Genomic DNA, 18,421 nt, shown 5'->3' with positions numbered 1-18,421 from the left:
CCCAGCCTGCCATCGAGCGTTCAGCCTGGTAACGCTCCTGGCACAGTGAACGACCCATCCCTGTTCGGTGCAGGGATGATTGGTGAGGTGGCTACCTCACTGGACGCTGTGCGGTTTCTTAACCCCCATTTTGTGCGTCTTGTATGCGACTCTCCCTGCCTCATGTGCAGCGGCTTGTTCGCCTGTGCGGGTCCCCCACGCCATTGTGAGGTAAGTGTATCTATGTGGGGACCTGTCTGTCGGGGGGGGTGTCAGTCTGGGACTGTGTAACCTGCCTCTGTTCTCACTGTTTGTCTCCCTATCTCTCGGCTGCATGCTGCGGGCTGCAAGGGGGGGGGAGCTGTGTGACACTGTGTGTGTCAGCCTGGTCAGTGTGAGAAGCTGTGTGCTGTGGGGCATGTTTTGTGGCATGTTTGGGCACTATACAGCGATCGCTGCGGCGATCTAACATGTTTTTTTATACATGGTTAACATGTGTGCATTTCTGTACTGTGGAGCGGCGGTTTCGGCGCCAAACGGCGCCATTTTGCCTACACTCGCTCTGGCCGCATGGTCTACATGCATGGCGGCCATTTTCTTGTAGCCTCCCATAGGCTTTAATAGAGCGCCTTGGCCGCATCTCTTCCTCTTCTCCAGGATGATACACCGATCGAGGCAGCAGCAGCGGCGAGGGTCTCCTCGGGTTATATCCTTCTTATCCATTGCCTGTGTCAGTTTTATTGTCCCTGTGGGGGTCTCATTGTGCTTGTGTGTGGTGCGGTGGGCTGCGCTTGTTAAAGGGGCAGTTAACCCTTTATTATCCGGCATTTGATATTGGGGCAATGGATTCTCAGGAGGGCAAATTTCCTACCGCCTTGGTGGAAAGCCAGGGGACCGCTGTTTCCCCCCCAGGGGGGGATTTAGCCACTATTGTGGCTGGCCTTGCTGCTCAGGTGCAGATGCTGGTGGCTGCTCAATCTACTAAGAGACCCAGAGTTTCTCTTTCCTCTGATTCTGAGTGTGAAGGTGATGGGGCTGTTATGGCGGGGGCCTCCTTATCGGGGTCCCGCTCCTCCCTGGATCTAGTGGGGTCCGAGGTGGAGGCTGAAGTTGAAGGGGTTGATAATTCTCCCCCTGGCTCGCCTGAAGAGCTTGCAATCATGGATGAATTGATTGCTTCCATAAAACAAACGCTGCGTTTGCAGGATGAAGTGTGTCCCCCTGCTGCCTTGGCTGCTTATGGGACGCAGAGAAAACGCAGGACGCCGCAGGTTTTTCCCTGCAATGATGATTTTTCTCTATCGCTCATTGACAGACGTAGTCTTCTTGATTCTCAAGAGCTGGGTTATGTTGTCTCCGCAGGAGTAGGACTAGGCAGAAAGACAAAACGTTCTGGCTCCACCTTAGGGGCAGTCCCTGAGGGTATATCCTCCCTCTCTCTGCTACAGGGAATCAGTTTTTTTCTGTCTAGTCAGGAGTAAGGACCTAAGTTCCTTGCTGGGATCTTTTGGTCCTGGCAAGACTTTTTTCTTTAGAAAAAGACTTTTTTTTTTTTTAGGTAGTTTTTCTCCAGTGTTTTTCCTGTGAGATCTTCAAGCAAAAATGCCGGACTGGGCGACACGTGTGGTCACCCCAGCCGGCCTACGAGCGCGCGCAGACCATTGCATTGCGCTTGGTCGGCCGCGACACATTCAAGTAAGTATGCGGGGCCGGGCGACGGGCTGGATGTTGAGATCCAGTGGTCACCCCGGTTTCTGCCTACGAGCGCGTGCAGACCAGAGCTCCGCGCTGGGTCGGCCGCGACGGAGTCCCAGTGGAGGGACTGACCTTGCGAGTTAAAAGTCTCGCTTGGACGCCAGGAACCAGAGAGTCGAGGCGTCCGGAGTGGTCCACAACCCCCCACCCCGGTGGAGAGGGTATTGTGAAGAGAGGGTGCCTGTCGGTTTGGTATGGTGAGTAAACGTTCCCTTTTTTTTCTTTCCTCGTTATGAGGCAGTATGTATTATGGGCCCCTCCATATATGGTCAGTATATATCTGATACTAAAAAGTCCCCCTTGTAATACAGCATGTGTTTGTGGGAAGTGGACTTGGTTTGAGAGCTAACACTCTACCCAGCAGACTGTAACATTACAGCAGACATAGGAGGTATAATCCTACCTTATTTGTAGTGTATCTCCTGTAGATCCATATATCGCCTCTTAGCAGAGATGCAGGTGGATGTGCTGGGAAAACGATTCGGCGGTCCGCCGCCATTTTGCCGTAGACCAAGTGCATGTATGTCCTCAGGTCACGCCGGCCGCCATGTTTTTGGAGTCTTATGTCTCTTCTATGGGGGCGGCCATGTTTCGTGAGCCCAGCTACCTCGTGGAGAGCTGGGAACGCCGAAAGGCGTACACAGGGGGCGGAGCCACGTCCTTCTACCCGGGAAAAAGCAACAGCTCCTTCCAGTCTGTAAAAGACAGACGCTGACTGCAGTTGGTTGGAAACTTCACTGCATTGGTTGGTGAGCCTTGGGGGTCCCTCTCTCTCTCTGTGGGATCGAGAAGCAGGTACTCTGAGGGGCGCTATTGCGCTAGGGGGAGACACACAAAAAAAAAAAAAAAAAAAAAAGTTTTTTTGTTTTTGCTGGCAAAGGTGTCCTGAATTAACATGGACCCTGCCACTCATGTATCTCCTCCGGATCCCCTCGAGGGGTCTGCAGGATCCTCCAGCACCCCACTGACAATTGAATCATTGTCAGCTATTATGGAAACTTTTGTATCCCGGGTGGAAGTGGCTTGTCAGGGACAGGGCGCAAGAAAGCGACCCCCGCCTAACCCCTTATTATCTGAAACCTCGGATTTAGACTCTGAGCCTATTTCTGCAGTTGCAGGTACTTCATCTGGGATTGGTGTCTCGGGTCCTGTCTCTTCAGACAGCGAGGAGGATGTTTCGGCATCAGCCATAGCCCGAGAGGAAGCGTTGGTAAACGCACTCATTGTATCTGTTCAAGAAACCTTAAGATTACAGGGTATTCCATCGGAAATAGCTGAAACTGAAATCCTTTTTGGGACTAAAAAACGCATCAAAGTGGCGAAGGTTTTTCCATTGCCCAAATGTTTTGGCAATCCAATCGAAGAAGAATGGCGTCTGCCAAAACGCACTTTTACTATTTCTAAACGCATTAACAGGCGTTATCCGTTTGAGGAAACCCTCATTAAGAAATGGACAGAACCACCTGTGGTGGATTCACCAATTGCTAGATTGAATAAAGCCACGGTTATTCCTCTAGAAGACGCTCCGTCTTTTAAAGATCCAGTGGATCGCAAGATAGAAGCTATGTCTCGCACCATGTTTTCCTTGATTGGATCAGCTTTCAGACCTATAATAGCTATTGGTCTGGTTTCGCAGGCTGTAACTGAATGGACCAAGTGGTTACGCCGGGACTTAGAAGAGGTCCCTCAGGCGGTATCAGATTTGTTGGAACAAATGATACAGGGGTTACAGTTTGTGTGTGATGCGGCGTTAGACGCCACTCCATTATTGGCGCGAGCATCAGTCTCAGCAGTGGTTCTCAGGCGTACACTGTGGCTAAAAGGTTGGTTAGCCGACCAAGGTTCCAAAAGAGCATTGGCTAATATCCCCTTTTTAGGAGAGCGTCTATTTGGAGCCAACTTAGATGAGATCATTAAGGATCTCACGGGTGGAAAGAGCACCTTTTTACCGCAAAATTTTAAAGGTAAAGGAACTCGTCAAAGACGAGGGCCTTCTTTTTCTGCTCACAAGAGGTTTTTTCGTCCCGCGGGTGAAAAAATTAAGTCCTCCAAAGCTCCTGCAGGAGGCGTCAGGGGTCGTTGGTCGGGCAAGCAAAAGCCCGCCCCCTCCAGACCTAAAGATAAACCGTCCAAAGCCTGAAGGTGCGCCCCCACCCATAACTGGGGTGGGGGGACGTCTTCGCTGGTTCCCGGATCCATGGCTTTCCAGAATCCCGAACAAATGGGTTTGCGAAGTCATAAGGTCAGGGTACAAGATCGAGTTTCGATCTCTCCCACCGGCGCGATTCTTCCCTTCCAATATCCGACTATCCCCGGATCGTTTAGAAGATCTGCGGAGAGCAGTCACAGATTTACTACAACAAGGAGTGGTAGTCCACGTTCCTTGGACAGAACGGTTTCAAGGGTTTTATTCAAACCTATTTACAATACCCAGGAAAGAGGGCAAAGTGCGTCCAATTCTGGACTTAAGGGCACTCAATTCTTTGTCAACATAAGAAGATTCAGAATGGAGTCCATTCGCACAGTAGCAGCCTTCCTGCATCCAGGGGATGTCCTAGCGTCCATAGACATCAAGGACGCATATCTTCACATTCCCATTTTCGCAGGACATCAGCGGTTTCTACGCTTTTCCGTAGAAGAGAACCACTATCAGTTTGTGGCGTTACCTTTCGGTCTCGCCACGGCTCCGCGGGTCTTCACGAAGGTGTTGGCCCCAATGTTGGCACTTCTGCGCCAAAGAGGCATATCGATCCTTGGTTACCTAGACGATCTTCTGCTTCATGCAGAGTCTCCTCAGACCTTGCTACAAAATATAGAAATTACTATGATTTCTTTACAGGAATTCGGGTGGCTGGTGAACCAGCAAAAGTCATTTCTGGTTCCCACCCAGAGGCTCGAATATCTGGGTCTAATTCTAGACACAGTCAGGACAAGAGTTTTTCTTCCGGTAGGGAAACTCCGAAAGATTCAATCAGCAGTCCAGTTGTTACTGTCCAACAGCTGGTCTTCCCTTCGGACTTGCATGAGGGTTCTGGGGTTGATGGTGGCTTCGTTCGAAGCAGTCCCATTTGCCCAGTCCCATACCCGAATTCTTCAGCAAGAGATTCTTCTCAGATGGAATCGGAATCCGGAATCCCTGGACAATCAGATCCGATTGAGCAAACAGACCAGAGAGTCTCTGGTCTGGTGGCTTCAGTCTCCGATGCTCAGCCAGGGAAAGTCATTTCTGCCAATATATTGGACGATAGTGACCACGGATGCCAGTCTATCCGGATGGGGAGGAATTCTCGGTCAGTTATCTGTCCAGGGACTTTGGTCCCCGGAAGAATCCAGGTTATCGATAAATGTATTGGAACTGAGAGCGATCAGACTTTGTCTGATTCACTGGACCGAGCAGCTCCAGGGCAGCCCGGTTCGGATCCAGTCGGACAATGCCACGGCCGTGGCTTATGTCAATCACCAGGGGGGCACAAAGAGTGTCCGAGCGGCCAAAGAAGTGGCTTGCATTCTTCGCTGGGCGGAACGATTTGTTCCAGCAATCTCTGCGGTGTTCATTCCGGGGGTGGAGAATTGGCAGGCAGATTATCTCAGCCGTCAGACTCTGGATCAGGGGGAATGGTCCCTCCATCCAGACGTTTTCCACCAGTTGTGCCTACGGTGGGGCACCCCGGATGTGGATCTGTTGGCATCACGATTCAACAGGAAAGTTCAGAGATTCGTGGCTCGCTCCCGCGATCCTCTAGCAGAGACCGCAGACGCACTGATCGCCCCGTGGGGGCAATACCAGCTAATGTATGCCTTCCCTCCTCTCGCGTTACTGCCAAGACTTCTTCGCAGGATAGAGGAGGAAGGAATTCCAGTAATTCTGGTAGCTCCGGACTGGCCTCGTCGAGCTTGGTACGCCGACGTGGTCAGACTGGTGGCGGACGTCCCGTGCAGACTTCCTCTCAGGGAGGACCTACTGTCTCAGGGACCGATCTTCCATCCTGCTTTACGATTGCTGGCTTTAACGGCCTGGCTATTGAGACCCAGGTGCTGAAGGACAAAGGTTTGTCAGCTTCAGTTATTCCTACTCTAGTTGAAGCAAGGAAAGCGACTTCCAGAAAGATTTATCATCGCACATGGAAGTCCTACATTGCATGGTGTGAACCTTTGGGGTTCCGTCCTCGGTCTTATTCGATTAGTCGAATATTAGCTTTTCTGCAACAAGGGGTTGAGCAGAAACTGGCCTTGAGTACTATCAAGGGTCAGGTCTCAGCATTAGCTATCTTCTTTCAGAAGCCTTTGGCTACTCATTCCTTGGTGCGGAATTTAATCCAGGGGGTGCGACATCTGGCTCCGCCAGTGCACGCGCCGTTACCCCCCTGGGATCTTAATTTAGTGTTGTCGGTTCTTCAGAAACCTCCCTTTGAAGATATTAGGGAGATTCCTCTACCTACGTTGTCCCAGAAGGTGGCCTTCTTGGTGGCTATTACTTCTGCACGCAGGGTGTCAGAACTGGCCGCATTATCTTGTCGTTCACCATATCTGGTGGTTCATAGAGATAAGGTGGTTCTTCGTCCGAATCCATCCTTCCTACCAAAAGTGGTTTCAGAATTTCATCTGAATGAAGAAATTGTGTTACCTTCCCTGTGTCCTAAGCCCAGTCATCCTCGGGAGTTTGCTTTATACTCCTTGGATGTGGTCCGGGCGATCAGGGTATACTTGAAAACGACAGACTCGTTTCGCAAGACGGATTCACTTTTTGTGATCCCGGATGGACCCAAAAAGGGGTTGCCTGCATCTGCCGCGACCATTTCCAGATGGATCAGACAGACGGTAGTACAGGCTTATTCTATTAAGGGTCGGGAGCCCCCGTTCCCTGTTAAGGCGCACTCCACTCGGGCGCTTAGTGCGTCATGGGCCTTTCGCCATCAGGCGTCAGTGGTCCAGGTGTGCAAGGCGGCTACCTGGTCGTCGGTGCATACCTTTACAAAACATTATAAAGTTGATGTAATGGCATCGTCTGATGCCTCGTTTGGCCACAAGGTTTTGCAGGCCGCAATTTGAGGAGACCAGTGGTCTACCTCGAGGGTTTTTTTCCGTTGGAAATTTTTCTTTTAGTCTCATTCTTTGTTTATAATGAGCCTTTGAAACTTCTAGTTTGGCACCGGTTGGGCCTTCTAGATTGGATTTGATTTTGTCAATCCCACCCCTCATTTGTGGCACTGCTTCTGGATGTCCCAGCTCTTGAGAATCAAGAAGACTACGTCTGTCAATGAGCGATAGAGAAAAATGGATTTTTGTAAGATCTTACCGTAAAATCCTTTTCTCTTAAGCTCATTGACAGACGTAGTACCCGCCCCTCTATCATTGAGTTGGGTTGGGTTAAATTCTCTGTTACTGCTTTAGAACAGAACTGATTCCCTGTAGCAGAGAGAGGGAGGATATACCCTCAGGGACTGCCCCTAAGGTGGAGCCAGAACGTTTTGTCTTTCTGCCTAGTCCTACTCCTGCGGAGACAACATAACCCAGCTCTTGAGAATCAAGAAGACTACGTCTGTCAATGAGCTTAAGAGAAAAGGATTTTACGGTAAGATCTTACAAAAATCAATTTTTAGCGCGCTGTTAAGGAACAATGGCGCAATCTACGCAAACCTTTTGCTGTACCAAGTAGGTTCAAGCTGCGTTATCCTTTCTCGCCTTCCACTGATGAAAGGTGGTGTGTACCACCCCCAGTGGATCACGCAATTGCGGTTTTAAACAAATCCACTGCGATTCCTGCAGAGGATTCCCCTGTGTTCCGCGATGCCACGGATAGGAGATTGGAGTCTCTTGCCCGTCATACTTATTCTGTTACGGGTTCTATGCTTAAGGCTCTGTTTGCCTCTCTCATGGCGGCCCAGGCTGTCGCAAGTTGGACGCAGATGCTTAGGCGCGTCCTAGTGGCCGATTCGGCCTCGCCGGCGACCCTGGATATGGTGGATCAAATCCACCAGGGTGTCATGTATCTGTGTGATGCGGACTTGGACTTGGTCCCGTTGGCTGCACGTGTGCACAGCGTGGCGGTGTTGTCTCGCCGCCTGGTTTGGTTGAAATGTTGGTCGGTGGACCAATCTTCACGTAAGACCTTAGCCAATCTGCCTTATGATGGGTCTTGCCTTTTTGGGGAGTCCTTGGATGTGTTGATTAAGGGGATCACCGGAGGTAAGAGCACTCTCTTGCCCCATTTCCCCAAGGCTAAGGGGGCTTCTGGGAAGAAGCATGCTAATTTTCGGCCCCCTCAGGGGTCCTTTCGTGCCTTTCGGTCGCACTACAAGGGCAAACCGTTCAAAGGTCAAGGCTCTCAGAAGAAGCCCTGGTCTGGGAAACAAAAGTCCGGTCATCCGGATCCGCAGCCCATAACAGTGCGGCCTGAAGGGGCGCCCTCACCCAGTTTTGGGGTGGGGGGACGCTTGCTCGGTTTTCTTCAACCCTGGTTGGCCCGCGTGCGGGACAGATGGGTTCAGGAGATCGTTCGATCTGGTTACAAGATCGAGTTTCTCTCTCGGCCGGAGAGCAGATTTTTTCCCTCAAATCTTCAACTGTCTCCAGAGCGTTTACGGGACCTGCACCTGGCGGTGCGGGACCTGAGGGCTCAGGGAGTGGTGGTTCTGGTGCCTCATCGGGACAGATTTCGGGGTTTTTATTCCAATCTGTTCACCGTGCCCAGGAAGGAGGGCAAGGTTCGTCCAATTCTGGACTTGAAGGCTCTGAACCGCTCTGTGCGGGTTCGCAAGTTCCGCATGGAATCCCTGCGGTCGGTGGTGGCTGCCCTGGTTCCGGGGGAGTTCATGGCTTCCATCGACTTGAAGGATGCGTATCTTCACATCCCCATTTTCGAGGGTCACCAGAGGTACCTTCGATTCGCCATTGCGGAGGATCACTACCAGTTCCTGGCGTTGCCCTTTGGTCTCGCCTCGGCTCCGCGGGTCTTCACCAAGGTGCTTGCACCGGTTCTGGCATTATTGAGGGCCCAGGGCATTTCTGTCCTGGGGTATCTGGACGACATTCTGGTTCGGTCTGCGACCAGCCAGGGTCTGGAGAAGGACCTGTCTGTCACGATGCAAACTCTGCAGGAGTTTGGTTGGACGATAAATTTTCCAAAGTTGACACTGAGTCCGTCGGTTCGTCTTCCCTACTTGGGAATGATCCTGGACTCGGTGCAGGCGAAGGTCTTCCTGCCGGAAGACAAACTCAGAACTCTTCAGGAGGAAGTCAGGTCCCTCAGGGACGTTCCGCACTTGTCTCTGCGGACGTGCATGAGATGTCTGGGATTGATGGTCTCGGCCTTCGAGGCGATTCCCTTCGCCCAGTTTCACACGCGGGGTCTCCAAGCGGAGATCCTGTCCATGTGGGACGGGCGACCTCAATCTCTGGATCTTCAAATCTCGTTGAGTCATCGCACCAGAAGAGACCTTCTGTGGTGGCTCCAGTCCCCGATGGTGTCCGGGGGCAAGTCGTTTCGTCCTATCTCGTGGACGGTAATCACCACGGATGCCAGCCTGTCGGGCTGGGGTGGTGTTCTGGGCGTTCTGTCCGCCCAGGGGACTTGGTCGGAGGGGGAGTCCTCCCTTCCGATCAACATTCTGGAATTGCGTGTGATAAATCTCTGTCTTCATCGCTGGACGGACCGGCTGCAGGGCTGCCCGGTTCGGGTGCAGACGGACAATGCCACGGCGGTGGCCTACATCAACCACCAAGGGGGCACCAGGAGTGCCCGAGCGGCTCGAGAAGTGGCCGACATTCTGTCTTGGGCCGAGACTCATGTCCCGGCGATAACGGCGGTGCACATTCCGGGGGTGGAGAACTGGCAGGCGGACTATGAGTCGCCAGACCCTGGATCAGGGGGAATGGTCTCTCCACCCGGCTGTCTTCCAGATGTTGTACGCGAAGTGGGGTCTTCCAGATGTGGACCTGTTCGCGTCTCGTCTCAACAACAAGGTGAGAAGGTTCGTAGCAAGGACGCACGACCCTCGGGCAGATGCGTCGGACGCGTTAGTGGCCCCGTGGCATCAGTACAAGCTGATGTACGCGTTTCCACCGATTCAGTTGCTGTCCAGGTTCCTTCGCAGGTTACACTCGGAACGCAGCACGGTGATTCTTGTGGCACCGGACTGGCCTCGCCGGTCCTGGTACGCAGACCTCGTGAATCTGGCGGTCGACGCCCCGTGGCGTCTGCCTCTTCGAGACGATCTCCTGTCTCAAGGGCCGATATACCATCCTGCTTTACAGTCGCTGGCTTTGACGGCCTGGCTGTTGAGACCGAGGTCCTGAAGGAGAAGGGTCTCTCCCCAGAGGTCGTTCATACCTTGATCAACGCGAGGAAGTCTTCCTCGGGGAAGGTTTATTACCGTACTTGGAAGGCCTATTTTGCCTAGTGTGAGTCCAGGGGGTTTTCACCCCGCACGTACTCGGTTTCCCGAGTGCTGTCCTTCCTTCAAACAGGTGTCGATCAGCGTTTGGCGCTGGCTACGATAAAGGGTCAGGTGTCTGCGCTGGCCGTTCTGTTTCAACGTCCCAAGGCTTCCAACTCCTTGGTTGGCACTTTTGTTCAGGGAGTGCGGCATCTGGTTCCTCCTAGGAGGGATCCTCTGCCCCCTTGGGACTTGAATCTCGTTCTATCTGTGTTACAACGTGCTCCTTTTGAACAGATCAGGGAGATCTCGTTGTCTATGATGTCCAAAAAGGTCGCCTTTTTGGTTGCGATCACTTCGGCTCGCAGAGTGTCGGAGCTGGCGGCTTTGTCCTGCAAGTCTCCGTATCTGGTTGTTCATTTGGATAAGGTGGTCTTGCGACCTAATCCTTCTTTTCTTCCGAAGTGAGTTTCGGAATTCCATCTTAATGAAGATATTGTCTTGCCTTCGCTGTGCGCGAAGCATAAACATCCAAAGGAGGTGAGACTACATTCTTTGGATGTTGTTCGGGCGATAAGGGTTTACCTTAAATCGACTGAGTCCTTTCGAAAGACGGACTCCTTGTTTGTTCTTCCAGAGGGTCCTCGGAAGGGCATGGCGGCTTCGGCCTCTACCATCGCCAAATGGATCAGGCAGACTATTGAACAGGCCTATGCTTTGCAGGGGAAGGTTCCCCCTGTGCCTGTGAAGGCGCAATCTACTATATCTCTGAGTACGTCTTGGGCCTGTCGTCATGGGTCTTCTGTAGCCCAGGTGTGTAAGGCGGCGACCTGGTCGACCGTGCACACTTTCACAAAATTCTACAAAGTAGATGTTCAGGCATCGGCGGATGCTTCCTTTGGCCGCAAGGTTCTTAGTGCGGCAATTCCCTAGGGTCCCTTGTTGGGGACCTCTGGCTGTTGGGATAAGTTTTTATCCCCTGGTTATTTGTCTTTTCCTGGGTTGTTGCTCCTGTTGAGCAATTATTTTTCCTGTAGCCCAGCTGGTTTCCTTCCTTTGGTAAGGTTCCTTTCTTTGATGCGGAGACTGCGTTGCCTTTCGGCGCGGATGCGTTTCCCACCCCTCATGTTTGCACTGCTTTGCGACGTCCCCATATGTGACGAATATGAAGAGGCGGCGACTGTCGGAGGACGTAAGAGAAAACGGAATTTTTGTAAAATCGTACCTGTAAAATTCCTTTCTCTGAGTCCTCCGACAGTCGCCGCCCCCGCCCCTCTTTTGGGGTTTGGTTGTATACTCTACTGCTATTCCACTGAAACTGAGATATGGTTGCAGGAAGTAGGAGGGTATTGACTGAGGGGACCACCCCTTGAGGGTGGGATATGTTAAAAGCTTTAATGTTAACATATTCTGTTGCCTAGCTACTCCTTCGGAGAAAAGTCTAATACCCCATATGTGACGAATATGAGGAGGCAGCGACTGTCGGAGGACTCAGAGAAAGGAATTTTACAGGTAAGATTTTACAAAAATTCCGTTATTGTTTGTAGACACATGTATACCGCAATTTATTCCTAATATTATATGTGGACTTTTGTAATGTAAAAAAATACACTCCTGGGTACTTTACATATTACAGATTACATATTCTATATATTATGTCTGTGTGTATGAGAATAGGGACGTTATGTATAAACAACGTTTCAGTCTATTCTATTTAATATCTTCTCTCGTTTACAGTGGAAGTTTATCGTCCGACAAAGCTGGGCTCTGCCACCTTTTCCTCCTCTCTCTCGCCCTCGGAGGCTCTGGGGATTTTTGCTGATCTCCAGAGAGCAATGAAGGGATTCGTACTGGAGAATGATCTGCACATCCTCTATCTGGTATGGTAGAATTGCATTCATTGGTCAGTGTTTTAATGTAGAGCACTACGGCCCTCCAGCTGTTGAGGAACTACACATCCCATAAAGGCATTTTAAAACTCTGACATTCACAGACATGACTAGGCATGATGGGAATTGTAGTTCCTGAACAACTGGAGGGCCATAGTTTGAAGATGTAGAGCCTTGTGTGGGTTTCTTTCTGTACACCCAACCTGCTACCTGCCATTTACTTATAACTGCAAACCTGCTACAAAGTACAACTTGCTGTGTTACAAGAGAGCTGCCATTGTTAAAGGCCAAGTCCACCTTATAAAACAAAAAATTATAAATGCATCCATGTTTGCAAGAAAAGAAAAAAAGACATTTTATTTTTGTTGTTAAGAAAACTGCAAAGCATTGCAACTGCAAACAGTAGAGGGGAAGGGGGTCACAATGGACCCCCTACTGCAGAAAACTGCTAGAGAACATTTTTAAGTTACACAAGACTAGTAGAGACTTCTTTCAAGTTACAGGTGACTGCTAAAGACTCCTTTCCTAAAGTCCTAGGAGACTAGTAGAGATTAATTTTAAGCTACAAGAGACTGTTAGAGATCACTTTCTAGTTACAAGAAAATTGCAAAGACTATTTCCAAGTTGCAGGAGACTTCTAGACTACACTTACAAATTACAGGGGATTCTTTCTAAGTTACAAGAGACTCGCTAAGACTCCTTGCGTGTTACCAGAGACTCACTAAGACTCTGTGCGTTACAAAGAGACTTGCTAAGAATCCTTTCAAGTTACAAGAGACTCGCTAAGACTCTGCACGTTACAAGAGACTTGCTAAGACTCTCTGCAGGTTACCAGAGACTTGCTAAGACTCTCAGCAGGTTACCAGAGACTCGCTAAGACTCTGCAGGTTACAAGAGACTCGCTAAGACTCTCTGCAGGTTACCAGAGACTCGTGAAGACTCTCTGCAAGTTACAAGAGACTCGCTAAGACTCTCTGCGGGTTACCAGAGACTTGCTAAGACTCTCTGCGGGTTACCAGAGACTCGCTAAGACTCTGCAGATTACAAGAGACTCGCTAAGACTCTCTGCAGGTTACCAGAGACTCGCTAAGACTCTCTGCAGGTTACCAGAGACTCGCTAAGACTCTCTGCAGGTTACCAGAGACTCGCTAAGACTCTCTGCAGGTTACCAGAGACTCGCTAAGACTCTCTGCAGGTTACCAGAGACTCGCTAAGACTCTCTGCAAGTTACAAGAGACTCGCTAAGACTCTCTGCGGGTTACCAGAGACTTGCTAAGACTCTCTGCGGGTTACCAGAGACTTGCTAAGACTCTCTGCGGGTTACCAGAGACTTGCTAAGACTCTCTGCGGGTTACCAGAGACTTGCTAAGACTCTCTGCGGGTTACCAGAGACTTGCTAAGACTCTCTGCGGGTTACCAGAGACTCGCTAAGACTCTCTGCAGGTTACCAGAGACTCGCTAAGACTCTCTGCAAGTTACAAGAGACTCGCTAAGACTCTCTGCGGGTTACCAGAGACTTGCTAAGACTCTCTGCGGGTTACCAGAGACTTGCTAAGACTCTCTGCGGGTTACCAGAGACTTGCTAAGACTCTCTGCGGGTTACCAGAGACTTGCTAAGACTCTCTGCGGGTTACCAGAGACTTGCTAAGACTCTCAGCAGGTTACAAGAGACTCGCTAAGACTCTCTGCAGGTTACAAGAGACTCGCTAAGACTCTCTGCGGGTTACCAGAGACTGGCTAAGACTCTCTGCGGGTTACCAGAGACTGGCTAAGACTCTCTGCGGGTTACCAGAGACTGGCTAAGACTCTCTGCGGGTTACCAGAGACTGGCTAAGACTCTCTGCGGGTTACCAGAGACTCGCTAAGACTCTCTGCGGGTTACCAGAAACTCGCTAAGACTCTCTGCGGGCTACCAGAGACTCGCTAAGACTCTTTGCGGGTTACCAGAGACTCGCTAAGACTCCCTGCAGGTTACCAGAGACTCGCTAAGACTCTCTGCAGGTTACCAGAGACTCGCTAAGACTCTCTGCGGGTTACCAGAGACTCGCTAAGACTCCCTGCAGGTTACCAGAGACTCGCTAAGACTCCCTGCAGGTTACCAGAGACTCGCTAAGACTCTCTCTGCAGGTTACCAGAGACTCGCTAAGACATTCTGCGGGTTACCAGAGACTTGCTAAGACTCCTGCCATGCTATGTTAATCTATATAGGACCGGCCGCCTGAATTGTACTGTCACAGGGCGGCTCCTACAGGCACAGTGACATACCTGTACATCGCTGCCTGTTTCCCAGTTCAGAGCGCAGGCATGCGCACCCGCCCGTTGCATACTGCTGTGATTGGATACAGCAGGATTTTGTCAGGTCCCGCCCAATAATTCATGGCTGGGACCTGCGGATTGGCTGTGTGAAAAAACAGCCCAGAGCCTTGTGTTGACAAATACAGGGCTCTGTACAGAGGGAACAATCTCTTTTGTTTCTTCTCCCTGCAAATCATAATATTAACAAACATACTGCTTGTGGTGAACCAGCTTTGGGCACCTCCAGAACCTGTGGATGAGATAACCCCGCCCCCCCGTCCTCATTGATGTAACTTCCCAATCGGAGTAACTGACCCCCTGCAGGGCTCTAATTCATATTTTCTGCTCTTAGGACCCCCTGACCATCTGTGTGTCTCCTCTGTTGATCCAGGTCACTCCGGTTTATGAAGAATGGGCCACCATTGACTGGTACCAGTTCTTCTGCCTGTGGGAGAAGCTTCCCGTGTCCATGAAGCGAGTAGCAGAGCTGGTGGGCATTGAGGAAGGCTTCCTAGCTCGCTCTGTGAAGGGGAAAATCGTTGCCAAAAATGACCGCCAGCAGCGACAGATCGCAATTCATAAACGGTAATCCGCTCACTTACACCTGGACTTTCTTGTTTTTGTATAACCGTGACAATCAAACTATTATAACTCATATTAGTGTGTAGATGTCTTTAAAGTGCATGTAAACCCCTTAGTGCTACTTACTGTTTATAAACCTAAACCCCTTCCGTCCCCTCCCAGCAGCCTTTGTTTGGCTTTCTGACCGTCCGAGCAAGCTGCAGAAGGCAACAGGAGGGTGGGGGGCGTCCCCTCCTACTGCTTGTAAAAACGATCTATTGGCTATTTAGCGGTACCGGATGATGTCTGCAGCTGCAGCCACCCAAAGTCCAGCGACATGCGGGTACATCCTTGGTCCGGAAGTATTGGACCATAACAAATACTTGCCATAAATCACACAATTTCGCTCATCTTAGATAAATTTTTTTGCCTCATGGTCATGTAATGTAGCCCATGTACCTCCACACCTCCCTGTCCTATGTCCTATAGATATACAGATGAAATGAAGCTCTGAACCTGAGCGTTGTGTTAAAGATCACATCCCTGGCATCCATTTAGACATGCATGCTGTGACAGACCTAGCCGGGACAGGGGCTTTTTGGAGAGGACTGGGAGTAAGCCTCTTACCCACTTACTATGGGTCCTGGCTTTTGGGGGAACACTGCCCTTTGTGAGATTTATGCCTGGGGGACCCTTGGATAAATGTTACTTTGGATTCAAGTCCATGTTTCTCCAAGACACACAGACTCTGGGACTCTCGGCTCGGGGTTTCTGTTTAGGGCTCAAACTGCCTCATTGCTTCGCACTGTGAGACTAGCAGATGTTGATGTCATCAGAAAGCCACCTGTCTGGGGTCCCCTGCTATAATGGGTTTATTGTAAGTAGGTCTCCTTCTATAGTCTGTTGCCTACTAGTCTGAGGAGGGGGAGATCACTGTTTGTTTTGTTATTTTGTGCTAATTATCACACATATTGTTTGCTAAACTTGTCTGTTCCATTGTTAATTGTGTCATCTATTGTTTGCCTGCTACAATGCTTCTGTGCACTCCACCTAGGCTGGTTTAAGTGCTGAGGTAAATAGCATGGTAATTATATTTCTGTATACAGTTCTGTTTGCATATGATAATGTGATCAGCCTCACCTGGTTGTGTAGTATAAATTCTAAGGATAGGCCGATATGGTTTTTACAGGGCCGATACCGATATTTTGGTCACAACGTATCGGTATCGGCCGATATGGGCCGATATTCTGCACATTCAATCACACATCAATGCAGAGTGACGATTGCCCCCATCCAATGCCGAGTGACCAGTGCGCCCATCCAATGCAGAGTGACCAGTGCCCCCATCCAATGCAGAGTGACCAGTGCCCTAGGATTAGAGCGCCGCCTGATTACACAGAGCAGGGTTCTTCTGCTTACCTAGCGCGGGCGCTGTCATACGAAGTCCCACCTCCTGGCCCGGCTCCTATGATGGACGTCACCAGTGTGCTGTCTATTATAGGTAGGAGCCAGTCCAGGAGGCGGGACTTCATATGACAGCACCTGCGCTAGGTAAGCAGAAGAACCCTGCTCTGTGTAATCAGGTGCCGCTCTTATCCCCAGGGTTCGTACGGTCATGAAATACCTGGAAAAGTCGTGGGATTTTAAAATGTCAATTTCCAGGCCTGGGAAAGTTTTGGAAAATAACTGAACCTCACAATGTTTTGGAAAAGTCATGGAATTTGTTCATATGCAGAAAAGAGAGAAAGGCGCAACTGTGGAGCAGATGTAAAAAATGTTATTGACACATACAAATTACATGGAGGTGACAGTAAGCATCTATCTGCATAGGTAGGCGTCCTTCCGGGTCTGCGGTGTTTCCCTGAGACTGGCCAGCAGCAGCCAGTAGATGACACTAGAGAACCAATCGGGACTCAGTCTGAACGAGGCAGTGGTGAAGCGCATACCTCACTGGAGGGCCGCAAGAACGTGATGACGCGGGGGGGGGGGGGGGGCGGTAACCGGTTTCGGAGCATGTGTGAACCGCTCCTTCAAGTTTGCAGGTCTCCATGTAACCAAAGCAGCATGGCGAGATGGAGGAAAATCAAGTGCAACAATGCTGAGGCTTTCGCGCGCAGCAGAAGTGAGTGTGTCCACTAGGCTTGTGACGGTATCAGATTTTCATGCTGCGATTAATTGATTAAGGTTTTGCCACGGTATACGGTATTATCACGGTATTCTATTATTAAATTTAAATTATTAAATTTCTACCTCACTTGAATTTCATTGCTGAATTTAGGGGCTTTGGTTCACTTATGCACATTATTATATAGTCAGTCAGTACAGACTCTGTGAACCAGGCCTAAAATAGGTCATCAAGCAGTGTCTGGCCTAACTGGTGATAACTGGTCCTGGCGCTCGGCTCCGATCATTAAGAGGGCAAATCCTTGTGGTCAAGAAGTGGTTAGACCTGAAGGAGGTGTTGTTTATAAATTACTTTACTATTGCTTTAGGCCTGGTTCACATGTATGCGGGTTGGCGGTTCACATGTATGCGGGTTGGCGGTTCACATGTATGCGGGTTGGCGGCCCACATTTGCACAGGCATAGCAGCCCATTGATTTGAACGGGCTGCTATGCCCTCATTTTCCGCAGAAAAAAGGTGCATGCAGCATTTTTTTAAAATTCAGTGGCCTTGAAATCCATCCTGCTTTTGCACCATGCGACTAACCTGCAGTTCCTGCTCTGGCAAGCTTTCTGCATTTTTTATATACGTGAGCACGGCATTTAAAAACAGTTTGCGTGTGCAGCAACGGCAGGTAAGTCGCATGGTGCAAAAGAAGGATGGATTTCATGGCCACTGCATTTTTTTAAATTCTGCATGCACCTTTTTTTCAGCTGAAAACGCAGGCATAGCAGCTCAAGCCCATTCACATCAATGGGCTGTTATGCCTGTGCAAATGTGGGCCCCCCAACCCGCATACATGTGAACCAGGCCTAAAGCAATAGTAAAGTCATTAATAGATAGAAACACCGGTCCTCCTGCAGGTTTAACCACTTCTGGATCGCAAGGATTTTCCCCTTTAAAGACCAGGCCATCGGATCAGAGCGCCAGGACCAGTCATCACCAGGTAGGCCAGACACTGCTTGATGGCTATATAATAATGTAATGTGGGCTGCTATGCGTGTGTGTGTGTGTGTGTGTGTATATATATATATATATATATATATATATATATATATATATATATATATATATATATATATATATATTAGAGCTGCACGATTCTGGCCAAAATGAGAATCACGATTTTTTAGCTTGGAATAAAGATCACGATTCTCTCACGATTCTCTGTGTAACAAAAAAAAAAAATTGGGATAACTTACTGTTACGTTTTTTTTTTTTCATTCATTAAAGTCTATTAATTGCGTTTGAAAGACTGCTGCGCAAATACAGTGTGACATAAAATATTACAACAATCGCCATTTTTTTCTGTAGGGTCTCTGCTAAAAAAATATATAAAATATTTGGGGGTTCTAAGTACTTTTCTAGCAAAAAAAAAAACTGATTTTAACTTGCAAGCAACAA

General features: G+C 49.7%; 1 protein-coding gene across 1 annotated transcript in view; it reads left to right on the top strand.

Annotated features, from left to right (window-relative positions):
* POLQ (DNA polymerase theta) overlaps nucleotides 1–18,421 on the top strand; it is a 161,097-nt gene that overhangs the window by 46,377 nt on the left and 96,299 nt on the right. Inside the window, exons 10-11 of the mRNA XM_082247649.1 lie at nucleotides 11,847–11,989; nucleotides 14,685–14,878. Coding sequence (XP_082103775.1) covers nucleotides 11,847–11,989; nucleotides 14,685–14,878 — 337 coding nt within the window. The remainder of the gene's footprint in view (nucleotides 1–11,846; nucleotides 11,990–14,684; nucleotides 14,879–18,421) is intronic.

This window comes from Pelophylax lessonae, assembly GCF_965119305.1.
Source record: "Pelophylax lessonae genome assembly, chromosome: 2".
Classification (NCBI taxonomy): domain Eukaryota; kingdom Metazoa; phylum Chordata; class Amphibia; order Anura; family Ranidae; genus Pelophylax; species Pelophylax lessonae.
This window is presented reverse-complemented; position numbering and strand designations above follow the sequence as displayed.